Raw genomic sequence first — 25,318 nt, 5'->3', positions numbered from 1 at the left:
TATCTATGACTGCTCAGAGAATTAAAAAAAAATTAATGCTGACATTAATTAATGCTGATCATGTCTGTCTATTTAATGAAGATTACAAGGCAAATAACTAGAGTGCTATGGTTTTTACTTCAAATTACAATACACTTGGGCATATTCTAAGATAGGGAACTTTAATAGGATGGCCTATTTCCCAAAGAACAGCCAGTGAATTCTGAAAACAGTGGGGTAGATGCTTGTTGATTTTCTTGATTCATGATCACCACTTATGTTTTGAACATTTGGTATATTTTAGACGGCAGGAAACCAGGGACAAGTCTAAGAAACTGCCCTTAAATTAGTTCTCTCATTGAAAGAAGATACTTTTACACCATCTGATTTTGTTGCCAAATTAATAAATGCCAGTCTATCACAAACAGCTTTACAAGTTCATTAACCATTTACGTGAAAATTTTCAGCTTCCTAAGTGATTATTTACTTGTTTTATTAGTGTCCTAGCTTCAAAAGAAATCATGAATTACGTTTTGTGTTGAGTTCAAGTCATAGGCTCAGTTCTTATCCTGTTTTCTCATTTTCCAACTGCCATAAAAAAAAAAAAAGACACTTCAAAAGGAAAGCAAACTGAGCAGATTAGGAATTAAACAACCACATTTTAATCAATAAATATAAACACTTGTTAACAAGTTACTAGGCAAAATTAAACAGTAATTTATCAAGAATTCAAAAGAGAATACCACCTTGAAAACACAGTGAAAACATTTTGCCATAAACCTTTTTCCATTTAGAGAATCAGAGATAACAAAAATTTACTCAGAATAAGGCTTGGAATAACCTAAAAAGTTCCAGGTAGATTATAAAGCTAAAACAGGTGATTTTGCACATAGTAGGTAATACACAGATTGTCTGACAACTCAGTGACTAAATGGATGAATCACTCATCACAGGGAACAGAATTCCTTCTATTCATATTGTGGGCCAGGCCCATAACCATTTCTCATTCCTTCTCTGCCTCACTATGCCTGGCTATGCTCTGTATTGCAGGAGATCACACTTCCCAGGACCTTTGCCAGATGGCTTCCAGGTAGAGCTGGAAGGGTAAGGTGTTGAAGGAAGACTACAGGGCGGGAGGAGAGGTGGAAAACATCAGGGAATTTTCCCATGTCTGACTCATCTGGTGTTGCTTCATCTTGGGCAGTGGCTTTGTTCCTGCCATTGCTTCATTTCCTGCAACTCCCGGGTGGTCCAGTTCCCACCAGGCAGCCCCACCATGGTTCCAGCTCCTGTGCAGGGTCCCAGTTTCTGAACTTAAGGAACCACACCTCCTCATAAGCCTATGTGACAACACGCATGCATGTTAAGTCACCTCTGTCGCGTCCGACCCTGTGACGCTATGGCCTGTAGCCCACCAGGCTCCTCTGTTCATGGGATTCTCCAGGCAGGAATACTGGAGTGGGCTGCCATGCCCTCCTCCAGGGGATCTTCCTGACCCAGGGATTGAACCCGAGTCTCTTACCTCTCCTGCGCTGGCAGGCGGGTTCTTCATCACTAGTGCCACCTGGGTTACAGCTTCCTTTCATCTATCTTCTCTTTCATCATCCACATATGTCAATTTCCTCTATTAAATTCCCTCTACTGAAATACCTAGAATGGTTTCCGTTTTCTTGACTGGATCCTGACTGCTACATATTAGAATCATTTTATTTTTTTCCCCTCTTAACATATCTGGGAATTTTTGCACAAGAATCTTCCCTAAGTCAATGAAAAATTCACTTAAACCGCATTCGATATCCCACTTTCTGCAATACAGGCGAATGAATATCCCTTTGGCTGTTTTTTGTCAAGGGCTCTCTTTGCCAGGTACGAATATGACTCTGATAGTCTACCAAAGTCACCACCAGTCATGGTGGACACAGTCAAAAGTCATCTGCAGAGGTCATTTTTGTTGTATGTACTAAGTGCAACAACAAGGAGAAAGACAAACAGAAAATGAATCTTAAGAGAAAAAGTCATCAAATGGATAACAATGTAAAAAAAAAAGTCTCTGAAAATTCAGAGACCATAAGACAGCACCAGAGAGTTTCTTTCCCATTGAATCAATAATTTTCCTGAAATTAAAATCTTATAGAATTTCTGGATCTTTTAAGAGCATTACAAAAAAAAAATTTCTGATTCATCAACAAATGATTCGTAGCTTCTCAGCTGGAATGCACCCCTGGAATGGTTATCTTCAGAAGTAGAGTTCCTTGGTGAGCATGGTGACCACACATGGGATCTGCTTCTTCTCGTGGAACCGTGGGTCATCAGACTGGGATTCAAAGTGCCTGGCCACCCTGTCATTCACCCTGGTGAGGATCTGCAAGATCTCCAGGCTCTTCCCATGCTCATTCAGGATGGAGCAGAGGGCCTGCACAAACCAGGAGCCACTCCCTGGATTCCTCCATGAATAATAGCCTTCAACAGGAGAAGAGAAAGGAGGTGAAGTCAGCTGACCTGGCTGCTGCTTTGCTCACTACCCAGAAGGAGCTGTCTGTGACTGGGGCCTTCACATGTGCTCTTCTGAAATGACAGCAGTCCCCACTTACTCATATGGGATATGTGTCCTCCAAACTCTGTACTACAGGAATATTTCCTGCCATATCAGTAAACAAGGATGTCGTAGTCATCAGTGACTGTAGCCCTCCAATGTGAGCTGGTGAGCCCGAAGGGCACTCAGGAAGGAGAATACCTGTGATCTAGCAGCCATCAGACTGCAGCCACTTCCGATGGTGAGCCTCAAGGGAGCTCAGGTTGTGAAAAACACAGGATACTGGCCCCAATAGTTGATGCATATGAATGGAGTGATTTCAGGCAGTTCAGACTCTCATATCTTCCCATACAAACAGCAGCACTACATTAATTTGGGTTATCTGGTTTTCTTTAATTAACAATGGTCTTTTGATGTTCAAACTACCTGTCCTTTGTTGCATATAGAAGTTATACAACTTCTATATAACCTGGCTCCTTCCCTTGTCTCCTTGGAGTTCTCCCAAGATTACTTGAGATGCTATCTCCCGGGCTTAAGTCCTAAGAATTTCCATGTAATAAAACATAACTCTCAAGTTTTAGGTTGTGAATATTTTTTAAGTCGACGTCCCTCTCTCACCTAAAACAGTTCCTTCTATATGAGGGTGAAATTTAGGCTGCTTAGCACATCCTGCAGGGCCCACCACAATTGGGCCCCCATTTCCCTGTCTAGGTTTGAAACTTGTTCATGCCCAGTCCTGCAGTCATGAACAGTTGGACACAACTTGGCTAATGAACAGCAACAAAAACATGCCCAGTCACACCCTGTGCTATGGCCTCTCTCCCCTCCCTGGGCCACGTGAGTGAAGAGGCAGTGATCTACAAGCTAGGATAACAGCTCTCATCAGAAGCCACAATGCCTAGCACCTTGATCGCAACCTCCAGAACTGTGAAAAATGAACTTTTGCTCCCCAGCCTGTGGACTCATGTTACAGCTGCCTGAAAAGACTAATACATCCTGTGGTCCAGCTCTTGAGCTTTACCAATGCACTGAGCCACCTGCCCCTGGGCACTCTGTCTGATAAGCCATCTTGCCCTTCATCCTGCTATTTGATTTTTTAAGACTCGGTTACAGAAGTTCTTTCAGAGGAAGCCTCTCTCACCTGCTTCCCTAGAGTTCACCCTTAGTGTTCACCCTTCTTCCTTCAGTTCTGCCAGACCTGGCTGAGGGTCTTTCCAACTCGACTGACAGGTTGGATTGCACAACTATATGCTCCCATGACTCTGCCTTCCTCTCAAGGGCAGGAACCAAATTTCTTTCTTACAGGATTCTTAAAACTTGTGAAGTTCTCATTCTCACAAAATCCCGTCTGTACATCTTGCCAGAGTTTGGTTTTCCAAACACAACAGCCAACTTACTGTAACCGATACTTCTATACCAAGCACTGGACAAAGTACCGCTACAGCTGGGAGAATTCTGAGTGATGGTTTTTACCCCAAACAATGGAACTTCACTGAACTTGCTCAGGCAAACCCAAACAAGAGGGAGGCTTGCTTGCTGCTGGCATTCCTGGCACCCTGTTTACAGGCTATTGTATAAAGGAATTCTGGTCTGAGCTATAACTCTATGATGTGTGAAAATCTCTATACGACCTTGGGCAGGTCACTTAAACTTACTCAAGCTCAATTTTTTTTCTACTGTAAAATTAGGACAGAAATAACACCTTCTCTAACTACTACACGATTATTTCAGGGTAAAAGACACAAACAACACTCAGTAAATAGGTGCCATAGACATGCTTGTTCTTATAATTACCAATAATAATCATCATCATAAATGAGAGAATTCAGCTTTCTTTTGGAGAGAAAAGTGACTGTATCCCTATGGTAAGCAGAACAGTGGCCCCCAGAAATGCTCATGCCATAAAGTAGGGGTCCTCAGGATCTAATGCCTGATGACATGAGGTGGAGTTGATGTAATAATAATAGAAATAAAGTGCATAGTATATGTAATGTGCTTGAATCATCTGGAAACCATCCACCCCCACCCTGGTCCATGGAAAAACTGTTTTCCACGAGTCATGTTCCTGGTGCCAAAAACGCTGGGAACTGCTGCCCTAGAGAACTTCACAGATGGGGCTGAGGTCAAGGAAACAAGATGGAGAAATTATCCTGGGATTATCCAGACGGGACTAATCTAATCACAGGAGCCCTTACAAGAGGGTCAGAAAGAACAATGTAAGGTTGGAAGGAGGGTCAGGGATGTGAGGCTGCCGGCTTTGAAGCTAGAGGAAGGAGGCCACAGGCCAAGGAATGCAGGCAGTTCTAAACATGCTGGGAAAGCAAGGATGTGGATTTGCGCCCCCTACAGTCTTTAGAAGGAACTGCTGTCCTGCCAACCCATTCTGGAATTCTGACCTCTGGAACTGTAAGATAATACATTTGTGTGTGTTCAGCACCATGTTTGCGGCAACTTATCACTGCAGCAATGGGAAACTAACACAGCTCCAAGTCTCCATTTCGAAGGTGGGATGCACGGTCTGGTTAGCAGACAAGGGACTTGATACCTGGAACTGTGGAATAGGCAAAGAGAAAGTCGGCTTCAACTGGGATCTTGTATCGGGGATTGGCATCTGTGTCATTGATAGGTCCTGAGTCAGCCTGGATCCCATCATCAAGCTCTGTTCCCCGGCAAGCCTAAAATCAAAGCAGAGATGGCTGCATGAAGCTGAGAATAGGAACACATGTGCTATTCACAGCTGTATCCCACTTCAGTCTTAGAACTGTGCTTGGCATGTACCAGCAACACAACGATGTCCAAGATAATCTGAAGATGTGTTGAATTAGCAAGCAGAGCAAATAGAGAGACTATAATGTCTTAAACTCACATACTTTGTGATCCAATGCAAATATAGATGCCAAGCATTAGAGGTAGAAAAATACAACCTAAATTTGCATACCCCAATGGAAACAGCACGTAGATTTGTAAAAAATGATATAAGCCAAGATCACTCTGTAATCTTTTTTCATTTCTATTGACTTTGTTTTTTAAAATTATTTTAATAGTTAAAGAAAATTAATTTATTTGTCTGTGCTGGGTCTTAGTTGCAGCTTAGTTATGACATATGGGATCCAGTCCCCTGACCACGGATTGAACCTGGGCCCCCGGCATTGGGAAGGCAGGGTCTTAGCCACTGGACTACCAGGGAAGTCTCTATATAGACTCCGAAAAGGGATTACCTGAATGAAGAAGAGTTTGGGTTTCTCTAACAGGGTTTTGCATCGATCCCCCCTAAAATGGGCTGTCAAGTCCTTTATTGCTGTCTTGCCATCTGTTCCATAAATTAAATTTTCTTCTCCATGGCTTAATAAGATGCAGGCGAAGCAGGCTGAATTTCTGTGGTCCTCTTCAGAAGCTGCAAGCAATTGAAACATTGAAAAGTTAAAATATGACTCCTGGGTGTGGGACCTCAGAAGTACTATTCCCTTCCAGTCTGGCAGCTGCCACTGACAAAGAGGGACAGGCAGAGGTGGAGAAGCACCCCTGGAAGACACTGGGGAGAGGTTAGAGGGAGAATTCTAGAATCCCCACTGAGTCTGAAACCAGAATGAGGCTGCCTCACGTGGAAGAGAATCCCACAGGCAAGAGGGCTTCAGGCAGCTCCTGGGAGGCAGCATATTGGGCTGCTAAAGGCCAGGGCCTTGGTTAGGTCTGTGACACTGGGCAAGCTGCTTAACCATTTTGTGTCTTGGTTTTCTTGTCTGTAAAATGGAGCTACCCATTAAATGAGTTGATATTTGCAAAGCAGCACATGAGTATCAAGCAAGTATTTGTTAAAGAAAATAAAACACACTAAGTGAAACAAGACACTGGCTAAAGAAAAGATGCTCTATGATTTCATGTACATGAGGTTCCTGGGGTGATCAGGTTCACCAAGGCAGAAAGCAGAATGGTGGCTACCAGGGGTTGAGGGGATGGGAAATGGGGCATTAGGGTTTCATGGGGACAGAGTTTCAGTTGTGCAAGATGAAAAGAGTTCTTCTGGAGGCGGGTGGTGGAGGTTGCCAAACAATGTGAATCTATTACTTTTACTGAAAAGAAAAGAAAGTGTTAGTCGTTCAGTCGTGTCCGACTCTTTGAGATCCCATGAACTGTAGCCCAGCACGTTCCTCTGTCCATGGGATTCTCCAGGCAAGAATACTGGAGTGGGTTGCTATTTCCTCCTCCAGGGGATCTTCCCGACCAGGATCAAATGTGGATCTCTTACATCTCTCCCACACTGGCAGGCAGGTTCTTTACCACTAGCGCCATCTGGGAAGCCCCAACAAGTTGGCTTAGCTTGATCTCATCTAAGGTTCCATGGTTCTAACTAGCTAGCTAGCTAGAACTATGTACTATAACCTTCCTTCTTCTCTTCTCTTCATCAGTGATGAGAGAAGAGTAAGATTTAGAATTTCTTAATTCCCCGGCAGTTGAGTGGTTAGGACTCCATGCTCTGACTGCTGAGGGCCTGGGTTTGATTCCTGGTTGGGGAGCTAAAATTCCACAAGCTGTGATGTGGCCAAAAAAATAATAGTAGTAAAAGAATTTCCTGAACACCTACTGCAGCAGTGATCTAGGTACTTTGCCCGAGTTATCTTACTTAACCTCTACAAGAGCCCCTTGAAGTAGGCCTCATTTATGTTTATTTCACTGATAAAAAATGGCATCTCAGAGATGTCCTAGAACTTTGCCCTGTCAAGAGAAATCACCACCTTGCTATTTTGATAGGACAATAAATGAGAATTCTGTGATCTTGACATGACCTGGGCTCAGGTAGAATAATCTGCTTTTTAAAAAATATTTATTTTTATTTACTTATTTGGCTGTGTGAAATCCTAGTAGCAGTATTTGGATCTTCGATCTTCCTTGTGGAATGTGGGAGTTTTCTAGCTGTGGCATATGAAGACTTAGTTGTGGCATGTGGGAAATAATTCCCTGACCAGGGATCGAACCTGGGCCCCCTGCTTTGGGAGCATGCAGTCTTAGCTACCTGACCTCCAGGGAAGTCCCAGTATAACTCACTTTTCATAAGAACAGAAACTACCATTGGGACAAGTCGTTACATCTGTATAGGACACTATCTTTCTCAAATCATGCTCACAAGCTTTCCCTCAGCTAATGCTAATTGCAACCCCAAGAAGCAGGACTTGCTATATCATGATCCGCATTTCAGGAAAGCAAAAAACCAGGAGGGCACAGACACCCTGCCTTGCTCACCCAGCTGCTCAAGCTTGGACTAGACCCCAAACATAGACTTGTGATTTCCAGTCTGTTCTACCATGTGGCCTACTAGGGTACAGAAGGTCGGCTCTTAAGATCCTTGTTTGAAGAAGTAAGGAAAAGATGCCTGGTTTTTAAAAATGTAAGAGAGGGGTACTTAAGAGAGAGTGTTATAAGGTGCGGGGAAGGATCTTTTTCTTGTTTAGCTGCACATCTAAGAAAAGCAGCAGTGTTTGAAACTGTCTACCCTCTGCCCACGCGTCACTGTCTAACAGGTTGGGAGGGTGTTACTTTCAATTATTTGCCCTAAATGTGAGAATATCATAGGTAGCTTCCACTAGATAGGTATGGGGTAATAGAAAACATAATTGCTCTGGAACTAGTTAACACTTGAGTTTTGGTTCTGCTCCTCCTAACTGCCTTCAGTATGACCCTTATTCTCTCTCTAAAGCTCTATCCCTACATTTATGAAATGGGCATGATGATGTTGTTGGCCAACGCAGCAGGGGTTCCATTAAAGATCTAAAGAAGCAATTCTGTGAATGTGTTGTGTAAGAAATAAGGTAGTTCTGAAGTATATGGGGATTATTATTCTCTATCTATCACCAGTGAAAATTTATACTTAAAGTCTGTTCTGGACAGAAAGGTAAGATTTGCTACTTTCCTGGGAATTAGCCTTTTGAAATTGAGACTGTTTTGTAGCTATAGAACCTATTGCTGTGAGGTAAGCTGCTTTCCTTCTTTTAGGGGGAAATCTAAGTTTACCGAGAGAGACAGGTGTCCTGGAGACAGGTATGGAGTCACCTGGAGGAAGGAAAGGCTTCCCACGCTGAGATCCTTCCCCCCATCATGTGAAGGCAGCTTCTTAGACCAGGTGGGGCCCTGCTCCGCTCGGGAGCAGGAAGATGACTGAAGGAGGAGGGGCATGGGCGTACCTTTTTTCAGCAGATCTTGCATCTTGGCACAAGAGCAGTCGTTATATACAGACACATCGAAACCCAGACTCCGGAAGCACTTGAAAAGAGCCTCTGCATCTTTGTCTGTGCCGTTGCGGACACCCATTCCTGTGGGGATCAAGCGCCGATCACCGATGGCCGCCACATACACAAAAGGTGAGCACCGCCCCCCCCCCCCCCCCCAAAAAAAAAAAAGGTAAGCCCCTTCATGCGGCTTGGACTCATGCTCAGTCAGGTCCGACTCTTTGCTAACCCATGGCCTGCAGCCCACCAGGCATCTCTGTCCATGAGGACTCTCCAGGCAAGAATATTGGAGTGGATTGCCATTTCCTCCTCCAGGGGATCTTCCCTATCCAGGGATCAAACCTGTGTCTCTGGTGGTTCCTGCACTGGCAGGCAGATTCTTTACCACTAGCACCACCTGGGAAGCCCCATCACCTGGCTCAGCCAACGCCAAACAGCCCGCCCCCCTGCTTCACCCTCTGAGTCCTTTGGTCCACGTCCCACATCTGCTAATCCACATGATGGGAATCTCAAACTGAAAGTTCCCAGTTTCCCCTCATCCCTCTCTCCTGAACACGGGACACCACCTGCAGAGGGGCTGTCTGCTATAGCAGGTAGACATAGAGGTCTTCTGACAAATGCATCATATAAGTCTGAATGAAGCTGAAGAAAGTGGAAGGGAACGGAAGAGCTGAGCCCATGCCCCCAGCACCCACCTGTTATTCTGTCGAAGTTCTTGTTGTTTATGATGATGCATTTGCCCACCTTCTCAAAATTCATGTTATACTGATATGTAGGCACTCGGTCCCGGGGGGTGTTGACTGATTTCCCTGAGTCATTTTTCTTCTTCTTACTAGGGAAATACAAAGCCAGTCAGGGGCTATCGAAGATGTCAAGACAGTAATGACCTCTTGATTTTACTACTAGCATAAAAGGGATACCTAAGAAAGCTGCGATGTCTGTGGGAAAAAAAAGACCTGGGGTAGACAAATTGTTCTGTTTAACTGTCATATTTAAAATGAATAGGATCTCCTGCTTAATTTCATTAGATGCTACAGAAATGCCAACTGAAATCATAATGTGATACCAGTACGTTCCTTACAAGTGCTACAGGGTGTTGGTGACAATCCCTGAGAGAACTACACGGTGTTCGGCACCTGGAGTTACTCTCTGTTGCTGGGGGAGCCCACTTCGTACATCCCTCTGTGGAAACTGGAAGAATCTACTAAAACTGAACTTAAACATATCCTCTGAGAGACCCATTCCACTCCTGGGTATCCAGCCCAGAGGAGAGCAGATGTTTGCGTAAGGACAGAGCCACCACGCATATGCACAGCAGGACTGTTCAGTAACAGCCCAAACAGGGAGTAATCCTAATGTCCATTTACAGCAGAATGGACTAACTGTGGGATATTCATATAGTGCAATACTACAGACACAGAGATGTGGGTTCAGACCACTGCAATCAAGCAATTATTACAATAAAGTGAGTCAGATGATTTTATTTTTTTTGTTTCCCAGTGTATATAAAAGTTATGTTTATACTATACTGTAGTCTACTGTATGCAACAGCATTATTTCTTAAAAAAAAAATGTAGGTATACTTTTATTAAAAAGTACTTTCTTGCTGACTTCCCTGGTGGTCTAATGCTTACTGCTACTGCTGCTGCTAAGTCACTTCAGTCGTGTCCGACTCTGTGCGACCCCATCCCTGGGATTCTCCAGGCAAGAACACTGGAGTGGGTTGCCATTTCTTTCTCCAATGCATGAAAGTGAAAAGTGAAAGTGAAGTCACTCAGTCATGTCTGACTCTTCACGACCCCATGGACTGCAGCCTATCAGGCTCCTCCGTCCATGGGATTTTCCAGGCAAGAGTGCTGGAGTGGGGTGCCATTGCCTTCTCCGGGTCTAATGCCTAAGTCTCTCCCAAATGCTGGGGGCCTGGGTCTGATCCCTGGTCACAGAAATAGATCCGACATGCCACAACAGAAGATCCTGCATGCCGCAGTGAAGACTGAAGATCCCACGTGCTGCAACTAACACTTGGCACCGCCAAATAAATTAATAAGTAATTTAAAAAACTGCTAAAATATTCTAACCATCATCTGACAACATAGGGTTTGTCACAAGCCTTCAGTTTGTAAAAAAAAAAAATACATGATCTGTGATGATGATGAACAGAGTGCACTGAAATACATGCCTACAATAATGAGATGAATAAACTATGACAACACAGAGTCAGGTGGATGCATCTCAAACAGATAATACTGAGTGAAAGAACCTAGACACAAAAGGGTACATAAGTGTGTGCCCTTCTCGGTATGGATGTTATCATTCAGTTAACATTTCCATTAAAGGGGGAAAAAGGAACAGTAACTTAAAATGGAAAGTAGGCCCCTTCCGCTCTCCAGACACTGACCATTCAGTTTTCTAAGAGTCAGGCACACAGACACTGAAGCTGGAACCTGGAGCATTGTTGAGAGAGTAGAGGAAAAAAAACATCAGATGTGAGTGGGGAGCTGCATCGCTAGTCACCCACCTGAATGTAAGTTCCATGAGAGAAAATATATATGTTATCATATATATATACATATTTATCATATATATATAGTCTGAAAATAAAATCTCTTCTGAAAAATTGCAGAATCCCCAATACCTAGAACAATGCCTGTCTTGTAAGTTGCTCAATAAATATTTTGCTGTAAGCTACAGATCAATATCCTTCATGAATATAGATGCAAAAATCCTTGATGAAATCTTACAAGCCAATTCTGCAATCTATAAATAGGATTATACATCATGACCAAGTATGATTGATCCCATGAACACAAGGTCAATTTAACATCCAAAAATCAATCTATGTAACCCATCATATTAACAGAATAAAGGACAAAACCTATGTGATAAACTCAGTTGCTGCAAAAAAGCATTTGACAAAACCCAATACCCTGCTGAGTTAAATTCACCCACTCCAGTCCATTTTAGTTCGCTGATTCTTAAAATGTCAATGTTCACTCTTGCCATCTCCTGTTTGACCACTTCCAATTGACCTTGATTCTTACCCCAAACATTCCAGGTTCCTATGCATATTGTTCTTTATAGCATCAGACTTTACTTCCATCATCAGTCACATCCACAACTGGGTGTTGTTTTTGCTTTGGCTCCGTCTCTTCATTCTTTCTGGAGTTATTTCTCCACTGATCTCAAGTAGCATATTGGGCACCAGCCAACCTGGGGAGTTCATCTTTCAGCGTCCTATCTTTTTACCTTTTCATACTGTTCATGGGTTTCTCAAGGCAAGAATACTGAAGTGCTTTGCCATTCCCTTCTCCAGTGGACCATGTTTTGTCAGAACTCTCCACCATGACCTGTCTGTCTTGGGTGGCCCTACATGGCATGGCTCATAGTTTCATTGAGTTAGACAAGGCTGTGGTTCATGTGATCAGTTTGATTGGTTTTCTGTGACTGTGGTTTTCATTCTGTCTACCCTCTGATGGATAAGGATAAGAAGCTTATGGAAGCTTCCTAATGGGAAAGACTGACTGAGGGGGAAACTGGGTCTTATTGTGATGGCAGGGCCATGCTTAGTAAATCTCTAATCCAATTTTCTGTTGATGGGCAGGGTTGTGTTCCCTCCCTTGTTTCTTTGACCTGAGGCCAAACTATGATGGAGGGAAGAATCCCTTAGAAGAAATTGAGCAGCCCTCATAATCAACAAAAGAGTACAAAATGCAGTACTTGGATGCAATCTCAAAAATGACAGAATGATCCCTGTTCCTTTCTAAGGCAAACCATTCAATATCACGGTAATCCAAGTCTATGCCCCAACCAGTAATGCTGAAGAAGCTGAAGGTGAACGGTCCTATGAAGACCTACAAGAACTTCAAGAACTAACACCCAAAGAAGATGTCCTTTTCATTATAGGGGATTGGAATGCAAAAGTAGGAAGTCAAGAAATACCTAGAGTAACAGGCAAATTTGGCCTTGGAGTACAAAATGAAGCAGGGCAAAAGCTAACAGAGTTTTGCCAAGAGAACACATTGGTCATAGCAAACACCCTCTTCCAAAAACACAAGAGAAGACTCTACACATGGACATCACCAGATGGTCAACACCAAATTCAGATTGATTGTATTCTTTGCAGCCAAAGATGGAGAAGCTCTATACAGTCAGCAAAAACAAGACCAGGAGCTGACTGTGGCTCAGATCATGAACTCCTTATTGCCAAATTCAGACTGAAATTGAATAAAGTAGGGAAAACCACTAGACCATTCAGGTATGATCTAAATCAAATCCCTTATGATTATACAGTGGAAGTGACAAATAGATTCAAGGGATTAGATCTGATAGACAGAGTGCCTGAAGAACTATGGATGGAAGTTCGTGACACTGTACAGGAGGCAGTGATCAAGACCATCCCCAAGAAAAAGAAATGCAAAATGGCAAAATGGTTGTCTGAGGAGGCCTTACAAATAGCTGAGAAAAGAAGAGAAGTGAAAGGCAAAGGAGAAAAGGAAAGATATGCCGAATGCAGAGTTCCAAAGAATAGCAAGGAGAGATAAAAAAGCCTTCCTCATTGGAGAAATGTCTGTTTAGTTCTTTGGCCCATTTTTTGATTGGGTCATTTATTTTTCTGGAATTGAGCTGCAGGAATTGCTTGTATATTTTTGAGATTAATCCTTTGTCTGTTTCTTCATTTGCTATTATTTTCTCCCAATCTGAGGGCTGTCTTTTCACCTTACTTATAGTTTCCTTTGTAGTGCAAAAGCTTTTAAGTTTCATTAGGTCCCATTTGTTTAGTTTTGCTTTTATTTCCAATATTCTGGGAGGTGGGTCATAGAGGATCTTGCTGTGATTTATGTCGGAGAGTGTTTTGCCTATGTTCTCCTCTAGGAGTTTTATAGTTTCTGGTCTTACATTTAGATCTTTAATCCATTTTGAGACATTTCTCCAAAGAAGACATACAGATGGCTAACAAACACATGAAAAGATGCTCAACATCACTCATTATCAGAGAAATGCAAATCAAAACCACAATGAGGTACCATTACTCGCCAGTCAGGATGGCTGCTATCCAAAAGTCTACAAGCAATAAATGCTGGAGAGGGTGTGGAGAAAAGGGAACCCTCTTACACTGTTGGTGGGAATGCAAACTAGTACAGCCGCTATGGAAAACAGTGTGGAGATTTCTTAAAAAACTGGAAATAGAACTGCCATATGACCCAGCAATCCCACTTCTGGGCATACACACTGAGGAAACCAGATCTGAAAGAGACACGTGCACCCCAATGTTCATCGCAGCACTGTTTATAATAGCCAGGACATGGAAGCAACCTAGATGCCCAACAGCAGATGAATGGATAAGGAAGCTGTGGTACATATACACCATGGAATATTACTCAGCCGTTAAAAAGAATTCATTTGAATCAGTCCTAATGAGATGGATGAAACTGGAGCCCCTTATACAGAGTGAAGTAAGCCAGAAAGATAAAGAACATTACAGCATACTAACACATATATATGGAATTTAGAAAGAAGGTAACGATAACCCTATATGCAAAACGGAAAAAGAGACACAGAAATACAGAACAGACTTTTGAACTCTGTGGGAGAATGTGAGGGTGGGATATTTCAAAAGAACAGCATGTATACTATTTATGGTGAAACAGATCACCAGCCCAGGTGGGATGCATGAGACAAATGCTCGGGCCTGGTGCACTGGGAAGACCCAGAGGAATCGGGTGGAGAGGGAGGTGGGAGGGGGGATCGGGATTGGGAATACATGTAAATCCATGGCTGATTCATATCAATGTATGACAAAAAAATAAATAAATAAAAATTAAAAAAAAAAAAAAAAAAGCCTTCCTCAGTGATCAATGCAAAGAAATAGAGGAAAACAATAGAGTGGGAAAGACTAGAGATCTCTTCAAGAAAGTGAGAGATATCAAGGGAACATTTCATGCAAAGATAGGCACAGTAAAGGACAGAAATGGTATGAACCTAAAAGAAGCAGAAGACATTAAGGTGAGGTGGCAAGAAAACACAGAAGAACTGTACAAAAAAGATCTTCATGAACCAGATAACCAGGACGGTGTGATCACTCACCTGGAACCAGACATCTTGGAATGAGAAGTCAAATGGGCCTTAGGAAGCATCACTACGAACAAAGCTAGTGGAGGTGATGGAATTCCAATTAAGCTTTTTCAAATCCTAAAAGATGATGCTGTTAAAGTGCTGCACTCAATATGCTAGCAAATTTGAAAAACTCAGCAGTGACCACACGACTGGAAAAGGTCAGTTTTCATTCCAATCTCAAAGAAAGGCAATGCCAAAGAATGCTCAAACTACCGCACTATTGCACTCATCTCACATGCTAGCAAAAAAAATTCTCCAAGCCAGACTTCAACAGTACATGAACTGTGAACTTCCAGATGTTCAAGCTGTATTTAGAAAAGGCAGAGGAACCAGAGATCAAATTGCCAACATCCTCTGGATCATCAAAAAAGCCAAAGAGTTCCAGAAAAACATCTATTTCTGCTTTATTGACTACACTAGTCTTTGACTCTGTGGATCACAACAAAGTGAAAAACTCTTAAAGAGATGGGAATACTAGACCACCTTACCTGCCTCCTGAGAAATCTCTATGTAGGTCAAGAAGCAACAGTTAGAACTGGAAATGGAGCAATAGATTGGTTCCAAATTGGGAAAGGAGTACGTCAAGCCTGTATGTTGTCACCCTGTTTATTTAACTTATATGCAGAGTACATTATGCGAAATGCTGGGCTGAATGAAGCACAAGCTGGAATCAAGATTGCTGGGAGAAATATCAATAACCTCAGATATGCAGATGACACCACTCTTATGGCAGAAAATAAAGAAGAACTAAAGAGCCTCTAGATGAAAGTGAAAGAGGAGAGTGAAAAAGTTGGCTTAAAACTCAACATTCAGAAAACTAAGATCATCACATCTGGTCCCATCACTTCATGGCAAATAGATGCGGAAACAATGGAAACAGTGACAGACTTCTAACCAGTCAGTCCCAAAGGAAATCAGTCCTGAATGTTCACTGGAAGGATTGATACTGAAGCCAAAACTCCAATACTTTGGCCACCTGATGTGAAGAATTGACTCACTGGAAAAGACCCTGATGCTGGAAAGATTGAAGGTGGGAGGAGAAGGGGATGACAGAGGATGAGATGGTTGGATGGCATCATCGACTCAAGGGATATGAGTTTGAGCACACTCCGGTAGATGGTGATGGACAGGGAAGCCTGGCGTGCTGCAGTCCATGGGGTCTCAAAGAGTTGGACATGACTGAGTGAGTGAACTAAACTGAACACCCTGCTATGAGAAAAATGATAATTAGATTAGGATTACAATGGAACTAACTCAGCCTGCAAAGGGCATCTATGAAAAACCCATTGCTAATATCATACTTAATGAAATGAAATTTATATTTTTAGGCAGGGCATGAAAAAATTAAACACAAACTCTGTGTTTGTTTGGGCCTCCCTCCGCTTCCTAATGTGCAGTAAGCCTCTGCATTATACATTAACCAGGGCTCTTATAGGATGGGGCTGCCAGCTCAGCTGCAAAGATCAATATTTCTTTTTTCTTCTGATGCTAGCAATGTATATAGCATTCTTTCCTGACTCTGCGGGGGGTCATGGTGACTTGCTGCTGGCTTTGCATGTGCTTACCTGGACTATGTGTCTTTGGTGAACTTCATGTGAAATACCAGTATGTCATTTTTAAAAAAAATTAAGTTATTTATTTGGCTGCTTTGGGTCTTAGTTGTGGCACGTGGAATCTTTGTTGAGGCATGCAGGGTCAGTAGTTGTAGGGTAAGAACTTAGGTGTTCCACGGCACACGGGACTTTAGTTCCTCGACTAGGGATTGAACTCGTGTCCTCTGAATTGCAAGGTGAATTCTTCACCACTGGACCACCAAAACCCCCAGTATGCAATTTCGATGTACAATCCCGTGTCTCAAAAATGTATATAATCATGCCTTTGACTAACAGGTAGAGCGGTTCTCAGAGCTTTCTGTGAATCTGCTTCCCGGGGTACAATTCTCAAGTTCCAAAATTCCTGTTTTTTCTGACTTGATAATTAACTGAATTTTCATGACATACTTCATAATGAAAGGCTGAATGCTTCCCACTTGAGATCAGGAAAAAGTCAAATATATCCACTCCTGCCACTTCTACTAAATACTGCAAGAAAGGTTTTAGTTGGCACAATCAGGATTTAAAAAATGTCATATGAATGAATGAATCAGGTTTTGTTTGCTTATTTGGCGGACATGGAAACTGAGGTCCACAGACAGGCAGGGAGTTGTCCAAGGTCACCCAACTAGTGATTGGCGGAGTGGGACCATCCCAGGTCTCCTCCTTCAAGTCGGAGTTCCAGAGTCCTATGCCCTTGGGTATTTGTTACAGAGTGATGTGTCCACCACTCTCCCAAAGCTTGATCAAAAGTTGGAAGAAGGAGCTTCTTTGGTGGTTAAGACTACCTTTAATGCAGGGGATGAGGTTTCGATTCCTGGTCAGGGATCTAAGCTCCCACATGCCTTGCGGCCAAAACCCAAAACTTAAAACAGAAGCAATGCTGTAGCAAATTCAATAAAGACTTTAAAAATGGTTCATATTAAAACAAATTTTTTAAAAAGTTGGAATAAGTAAAATGAAAGTAAAAGCTGAGCTTGTTCCCTGGTCCAAGGGTCCTTTACTCTGAGTTTTCATTCAGTGTTACCTGAGTTTATCAGAATCTGAAAGGAGGTGGCCTTTCCCCTCCTACTTTGGCCCAGATTACAGATGAGTTGTGTAAGTTCAACATTCAGATTCCTTATTGCTGTTTTCAGCTTTAACGTGACTTTATCTTCTACTTTTATAAGGTCAAATTTCTTGTGTTGTATCATTTTATTTCTAAAAGAGAAATGTCCTCGGTCTGGTCTCCTACCTTCTAAAGACTCCCTCTCCTTTGTTTCCTGTCTGTTTACAGGGGTGATGCCAATTTTCCTTCATCCTACTTCCCCCAGGGCTTCCCTGGTGGCTCAGTGGTAAAGAATCTGTCTTCAATGCACGAGACACGGCTTCAACACCTGGGTCGGGAAGATTCCCCGGAGAAGGAAATGGCAACCCACTCCAGTATTCTTGCCTGGAGAATCCCATGAACAGAGGAGCCTGGTGGGCTACAGTCCATGGGGTCACAAAGAGTTGGATACGACTGAGCGACTAAACAATTTCCCCCAGAGAGGCAGTACAAAAGAGCCCTGGACCTGGGGTCAGACAGAGGTCTGCATTATCCCGTGTGCCCTGGGTCGGTGAGTCTCTGCTTTCACAGAACATCAGCTTCCTCTCTTGAATTCCCTGGGGCCTCTGTGACTGTCACAAAACAGTGGGGAGTTTCGGTGACAGCAGGTCTTCCCGTGGAGTCTTCTCCCACTCTAAGGGCTCCATAAAAGCTCAGAGATGAGTGTCAGCAAAAGTGTTTCTGTACTGGTCAAGGACACCCCATTTGGGGAGGAGCAGGACTGGCTTCCTTATTGCCACTGTGTCAATGACCTCCACGGATGGTGTTCTCTGGGCAAGTTAAAATATCTACACCATATTCCATACATTTACAGAGTCTCTGGTCTTCAACTGACACCTCTGAGGTAGAAGGATGGGGTATAATCACACCCATTTTATATGTAATATAACAATAATTAGCATGTCAGTATTTCTTATGGGCTGCTATCTTGATAAAACTCTCATATCTGCATTTTCTCACTGACTCCTGACAGGTCTTTAGCTAATTTATGGCCACAGTCCATGGGGTCACAAAACAGTTAGACATGACCTAGCCACTAAACAACAAAGACCCTAACAAGAGGAGCATTAAGTCTGACAGGCTGGAGGCCACGTTTAAGCCCTTTAAGAGATAAAATTTTACTGTTTTCTGAAACATAGATTATTTTCAAGCAATTTGTACAATGATATCCAAATAATAAACAAGCTGTGGTATCTTTAGGCTGCCATTAACCCAACCTCAGTGGTGATAAGCAAAACTACACCAGCAAGTATCTTTTATAAGAAACACAGGCTCTGGGGATTCCCTGGCCGTCCAGTGGTTAGGACTCTACACTATCCATGCTGAGGGCAAAGGGTTTGATCCCTGGTCAGAGAACTAAGATCCTGTAAGCCACAGCACAGCCAAAAAGAAAAAAACATAGAAAAACAGGCTCAGCTATAAGTTACCTTAAAGAAAAGGACTCAGTTTCTATCAGAACAGAATTTGGAAAATAAACTGTTTTAAAAATAGGAACACAAAAGTGTGCATGTAAAGATACACACTTTAAAGAAAATACTTTCCATGGTTCTAAAAAGTACTTTAAAAATGAATATGAAATGTGATTCTCATCCCGATTAAATATCTTAAGGGAGGTAAGGACAACTTCCCTTTCTTACTCTTTCCCCAAAAAGAAGGCTGAGCGCCGAATTGTTGCTTTCCAATTGTGGTGTTGGAGAAGACTCTTGGAGAGTCCCTTGGATTGCAAGGAGATCAAATCAGTCAATCCTAAAGGAAATAACCCTGAATACTCATTGGAAGGACTGATGCTGAGGCTGAAGCTTCAATAATCTGGCCAACTGATGCAAACAGCTGACTTGTTGGAAAAGACCCTGATGCTGGGAAAGACTGAAGGCAAAAGAGAAGAGGGCAGCAGAGGATGAAATGATTGGATAGCATCACTGATTCAATGGACATGAACTTGGGCAAACTCCAGGAGACAGTGAGGGACAGGCAGGCCCGGAGCGCTGCAGTCCATGGGGTCACAAAGAGTCAGACACGACTTAGCGATCGAACAAGAACAACAACATTCTTCCCCTAAACTGAAATCTCATTTTCAAAATGAACTTCATATCTGCTTCCTCCTTCCGGATTTGAGTCAGTCTGTATTCCTTTTTCCTTCTAACCCAAATAGGTTTTTGTTAAAATGAAACTCAGGTCTTTCTCTACGAAAGATGTGCATCAGAGAGTGATTATCAACTCAATCCCATCAAGTTTATCTTGCTAAGAGGCACAGGCTTTGAGAAAACTCCACCTGTAGCTTAAGTCTGGGGAAGCAAACCCTGACAATTAGTTTAACGTATGTAACAAGAGACAAGCAAGAGGAGGAAACGATTGTTGAGAAGTCACCAGGGGAAAAGAGCCAGGAAGAAACCAAGTGGACTGGACTTTCCTGGTGGTCCAGTGGTTAAGAATCCGCTGGCTGATGCAAAGGACATGGGTTCGATCCCTCCTCGGGGAAGATTCCACATGCCTCCTTGGAGAAACTAAGCCCGTGTGCCATGACTACTGAGCCTACACACTTAGAGCCTGTGCTCTGCAACAAGAGAAGCCATGCAATGAGAAGCCCTTGCCCTGCAACTAGAGAGAAGCCCTCACTTGCCACAATTAGAGAAAGTCTGCCTAGAGCAATGAAGACCCAGCCCAGCCAAAAGCAACAAAAAGGAAAAACCAAAAACAAACAAACAAAACCCAAGTGGACTACAGACTGTCGCCTATGGATATATTCTGCAAGAAAGAGTCTAAGAGACTAGAGTCTACCACCTGCTAGTTGTGAGGCTTCAGGGTCCCTCTTCCTGGGGATTATCTAGCTCCCTTCCACCCCATTCTCCTTCTTGCGCCATCTTTCCCACTCTGCCCATTACTGCTGCCAGGCTGTGGCAGAGACATGAACTAGGCCAGCCTCACACATAGGAAGGGGACTGATTCGTGAGAGGGGCTTATGTTAGGGAGCCCCAGGCGCTGATTCCGCAGGACACCGGACAATCACTGTGCTCAAGTTGCTCTTTTGTGTCTGACACCTAACACTGTTTGGAAATACTTTTGGAGAAGTTCTCTTCTATTATTTTTTTCCCTCCCATGGTTCCCATTTCCAATTTTGAAACTTAATAATAGCAAGCCTCCATGAAAAGACCTGGCTGGCAGACCTAAGTTTATTCAATTAGCCACTCCCTCTTATAATAACCAGCAGGGCAAGTATCAAGATCCAATTCGGTCTATACTTCCTGGATGGACTCTAAAAGAGAAGGTCTTGAATCCAAACCAAACGGTATTGTTAAAAAATAATGGGGAGGCTCTGTCTGTCTTGCTGTTGCATGATTTCCAATAAGTAGCATTAACTGAAGAGCAAAACAAAGCAGAAGAACAGTGAGAACACTGTGCTACCTGTCAGGAAAAATTAGTATCTCACTTGGATTTGCATAAAGAGACTCCTGTAGGATGATACAAAGGATAAATCCACAGATTCTGGGACTGGACTGCCTGGGTTTGAAACTCTGCTCCAGCACATTGCTGAATGATCCTGGGCAAGTTACTTAGCCTAACCTCTCTGAGCTTCAGTTTCCTCATTTGTAAAAAGAACAATAACAGCCTCTGCCTCAAAGCTAGTAAACAAGTTAATACCCACAAAGCACTTAGAACTGTGTTTGGCATGTAGTAAGCTGTAAATAAATGTCATTATTATTACGAATGTTACTTATCACATGCGTGCCTGTCAAGTCTCTTTAGTCACACCCGACTCTTTGTGACCCTATGGACCATAGCCTGCCAGGCTCCTCTGTCCGTGGGATTCTCCAAGCAGAAATACGGAGTCTGTTGCCACACCCTCCTCCAGGGGATCCTCCCAATCCAGGGATCCAAACTGAGTCTCTTACCTCTCCGTCTCCTGCAATGGCAGGTGGGCTCTTTACCACTAGTACCACCTGGGAAGCCCATGTTATTTATTAAGTAGCGTCAAAAGTGATTACCTGTGTTCCAGGGGCCAAGGGTAGGACAGTAGGAAGGAGGAAGAATTTTGACTGTATATCTCTTTTTGTATCTATGAATAAGGTAACTATTCAAAGATTTTTTTTTTTTTCAAAGATTTTTTTAAAGTTATTATTTACTAGTTAAAAATCACTTGCTGCAAATGAATTTCAAGATCAGGTCTGTTTTGAACATTACCTTTTTGAAATTTTTGGATTCATACTTTTTTTGTGCAAACTATTGAGACGTCCCCAAACACCCCATTTTTCTGTTTTCTACTGCAATTTCACCTCTTTCCCTAACTTTCTAAACTTCTTGCTCGTCTATGCGTCAACAGTAACAACAATAATAAATACAGTTCTAAGTACCACTTTTTGAACACTTGCTGCTTTACATATTATATCTCATGTAATCTTTACAATAACTCAATGAGGCATTAACCCCATAACTCATAGAACAGATTGCATTAACTTGTCCAAGATCACAAAGCTAGACAGTGGCAGTGCCCAGGTTTATTCTGCGGTCTAACACCTTATTCCAGGGTTTCTCTGTTAAAACAGATGCCCAGGCTTCGCCCTAGATCCAGGCTCTGATCCCCAGGCCTGGGTGTTTTCTTGGAGATAGTCACACCCTCTGAAGCCTGAGGGCCTTAGCACTAGTCTGGGCCCTCTTGACCCTGACCTTTCACTCCTGTCTCTGCTCTTGCTTCAAGCCTCTTGGTTACTTCCAGAGCCAGTGGAAGCAGAGGTCCCAGTCCTGGAGGGTAAACCAGTCCCTCTCCCTCCTAAACAAGGTAGGAAGCACCAGCTTGTCCACCCTATCAAATGCCACTCTTCACAGGGCTGCAGCCTTTGGGCCCCTTAGCTCTGGGCCAGAAGGTCACACCAGATATGCCTCGGGGACCCACGGCCTTGTGGAAGGCACCCTGGGTCAGCAGCATGGTTATATTTAGGGTCACGTGTGGGATTTATGGCTCTCCACGAAATCTGCAAGGTGACAGAGGTGACAGCTGAGCTGAACATTAAACCGAAATTAACAGCAACAACCAAGACACTTCCAGGAAACGCCTCTTTGCAAGGAAGGTCATCCTGATGTGCCCTTGTTTGCACAATGTTTGAGCGAGTCTCCAGCATTGCCTTGGTGGCCCCATAACTCATATCAGCAGAGTGTGGGGAGGGGAGCTCTGCCATCCCAGCGTTAGCAGCTCATAAAGTTACTGTCTGGAGATCAATGGCCAGAGCCAAGCAGATTGTTAGATAAACAACTGCTGCTGGACAGAATCATAAGACCCTCAAAAGCTCCAAAGAGATGGTATCAATCCATCAGCCAAGTGCACAGAGATGAATGTGGTCTGGTCCACACCTCAGCAGCGCAGGTTCTCCAAGGGTGGGGGCCAGGGAGGGAACGGACAGGGTGATAAAAAGCTTTCAAGGATCCAGATTAAAAACTTCTAAAGCTGACGATCCTCCTCCGAAGATAAGATTTTCTAAAAGTGGCTGTTCTTGTCCTCTCAGGTTCATTGAGCTTTTCTGCAGGAGATGCTAGCACATGTGAAAACGGCTATTACACAGACCCCAAGAGGTGGACGCCTGCACTTTGCTCCAGTCCAGATCAATGGAAACCAGCCTTTCTCCTGAATCTGACAAATGGCATAAATGGTGGAGGAACCACTACAGATATCCCCCAAGTCACCAGGAACAAGGATCACTGATACATTTTTTAAATTTATTTTTTTGAACTATAGTTGATATACAATGTTGTGCAGCAAAGTGATTCAGATACACATATCTGAATATATATATTCTTTTTTTCATATGTTCTCCCATTATGGTTTACCACACAATACTGAATACAGTCCCCTGTGCTCTACATTAGGGCCTTGTTGTTCCATTAATATTTTTCAATAGTGTTTAATGCTTTAAGAAGTCTGTTAATAATCATTACCCACATTTGTTCTACAAAGTACAACTGAGAGGTATGGAAGGATGTAACAAATAAAGACCAGCCAGGGTACTTTCAAAGCCAGATTCTATGCCTTCCCATTCTACCCTCCCCAGGCCCCATTCTGCCCCTCCCTTTGCTGATTTTGTGCTGATAAACTTAGTCTCTAACTTGACCTTTTTACATTCTGAACACACTGGCCAAGATTATTGCGCCGAGGAGAAACACTGGATTCTGGTTTTGAACCCTGCAAGGCTCTCATAAACCAGTGAATTAAAAGTTCCAAAATCCTCTTAAAAGCTCATGTGTTACACAATTGGCTGCAGATTTTAAAAAAACAAATCTGACCACAAAATCACCATGCTTAATTGGGGCCAGACAAGCAAGATCACAAGAGCCACGAAGGCCCAGCAGAACGAATGACTTAGGAAGTGCGCTCAAGTGTGCACTCAGATACAATGAGCAGCTAATTTACAGAAGCAGGCTGGTTGACTATGGTGCTTCCTCACCATCCTTCATGTTGCCTGCTGATGTAGTTCCTCGCTCATATGGGGAAGGACCACTATTTTCAACTTCCAGATGCATTCCAGTAAGCTCAAATCTCTGCTAGGAACACAGCTAATGCCAGCACTGATTATCAGGAAGGAACTAGGTAATTCTAACCTCTTAGATTGAGAGCCATTTTTTAGAACCTCAAATTTCACAGTGCATGGCTAACTCAGTCATTTCAGCAACATCAAGAGACAAAGAATTACAACCAAGCTCCGATGGTTATTTATACAAAAAGACTTCCTTGAAAAATCCACAGTCACTCATACCAGAAAACATTATAGGATAAAAATACTGTGCCTACTTTACAAAGAAGTAAAAAAACTTCAGAAGGTGCACAATAAATTTTTATAATACACTCGGCACAAGTATAATTTTCCCCATCACCGGAGTGAATAAATACAGGTTTTATCTTCTTACAGATCCCCTAGGCTGCTCAAAATGTGAATTATACCTTTCTATATTTGGAAGGGAATATATAAGCACCCAAACCCGCTCCTATTTATTTTCTAAAGTGTCTCCATGAATAGGATTCCCAGTAGCTCTGTTTGCAGACATTCATCAACACGAAAGTAAACACACCACCAGGCACACAATTCCCTAGGGCTGCTTCAATGGGAACCAGAGCTCCGGTTTTCATAGCTGCTTTGTCTAAATATTTTTGCGATGATTCATTCATGGTTTCAAGATTTAAGGAGAGGGCATCCCCAGCAGTTGGGACACACCAAGGCACAGAACAAGACCGAGAGGAAGGAAAAGAGTGAAGGTGGTACCTCATGTCTCCATCCGAAAGCGCCCCTCTCTGCATCAGAACTACGCTTCGCCCTGCGATGACCGGCAGTGAGTTTCCTTCTTCCCTGAAATAATAAAAACTCAACATGCTCGGAGCTCAGCAGGGGCAGGAGACTGGCACAGTCCGCCCGGCCCTGAAGGCCTGTGACTGAATCAGCAGTGAACTGCACGCTGGACTTTTCCATAGGACCATTCACACTGGGGCTGGGAACATCACACTGGCCTCCCCCTTCTCTGCTGACCGGCAGAAATGCCCAGGCTCCACGTGGCTGCCTCCTCCCTATTCCCGGACGGCTCCCTAGAGAAAAAGTGACTTTCCAGGAACTTGGGGGCCCAAGGGAAAACCCACACACTTCCACGAAGATGCACCCAGCAGCACCATCTTTAAGAGTGAAAAACTAGAAGCAATGGGGCAATGGCCGAGCAGGGGACAGAGGATAGGGAGAATAAAATACTACACAGCTATTTAAAGTGATGAGCATGCAGATGTAGGCAACCCACCGAAGTGCCAAATGCACAAAAAGGTGGC

At 43.2% G+C, this 25,318-nt stretch overlaps 1 protein-coding gene across 3 annotated transcripts in view; it reads right to left on the bottom strand.

Moving 5' to 3' along the window:
• Window positions 1-618: 618 nt before the first annotated feature.
• CASP7 (caspase 7) overlaps window positions 619-25,318 on the bottom strand; it is a 42,011-nt gene continuing 17,311 nt past the window's right edge. For 2 of the 3 annotated variants that reach the window (XM_043926444.1, XM_043926443.1), the window contains exons 3-8: window positions 24,771-24,854; window positions 9,429-9,565; window positions 8,689-8,817; window positions 5,731-5,906; window positions 5,058-5,187; window positions 619-2,439 (exon numbers count right to left, since the gene is read on the bottom strand). In XM_043926444.1, the coding sequence (XP_043782379.1) occupies window positions 2,216-2,439; window positions 5,058-5,187; window positions 5,731-5,906; window positions 8,689-8,817; window positions 9,429-9,565; window positions 24,771-24,854 (880 nt within the window). In that variant the 3' untranslated portion in view covers window positions 619-2,215. The remainder of the gene's footprint in view (window positions 2,440-5,057; window positions 5,188-5,730; window positions 5,907-8,688; window positions 8,818-9,428; window positions 9,566-24,770; window positions 24,855-25,318) is intronic. The other variant, XM_043926445.1, reaches the window with a different exon arrangement.

Source organism: Cervus elaphus, chromosome 15 (genome assembly GCF_910594005.1).
Source record: "Cervus elaphus chromosome 15, mCerEla1.1, whole genome shotgun sequence".
In the NCBI taxonomy this organism is placed as follows: domain Eukaryota; kingdom Metazoa; phylum Chordata; class Mammalia; order Artiodactyla; family Cervidae; genus Cervus; species Cervus elaphus.
Note: the sequence above shows the minus strand (reverse complement) of the source record. Positions and strands in the feature narration are given on the sequence as shown.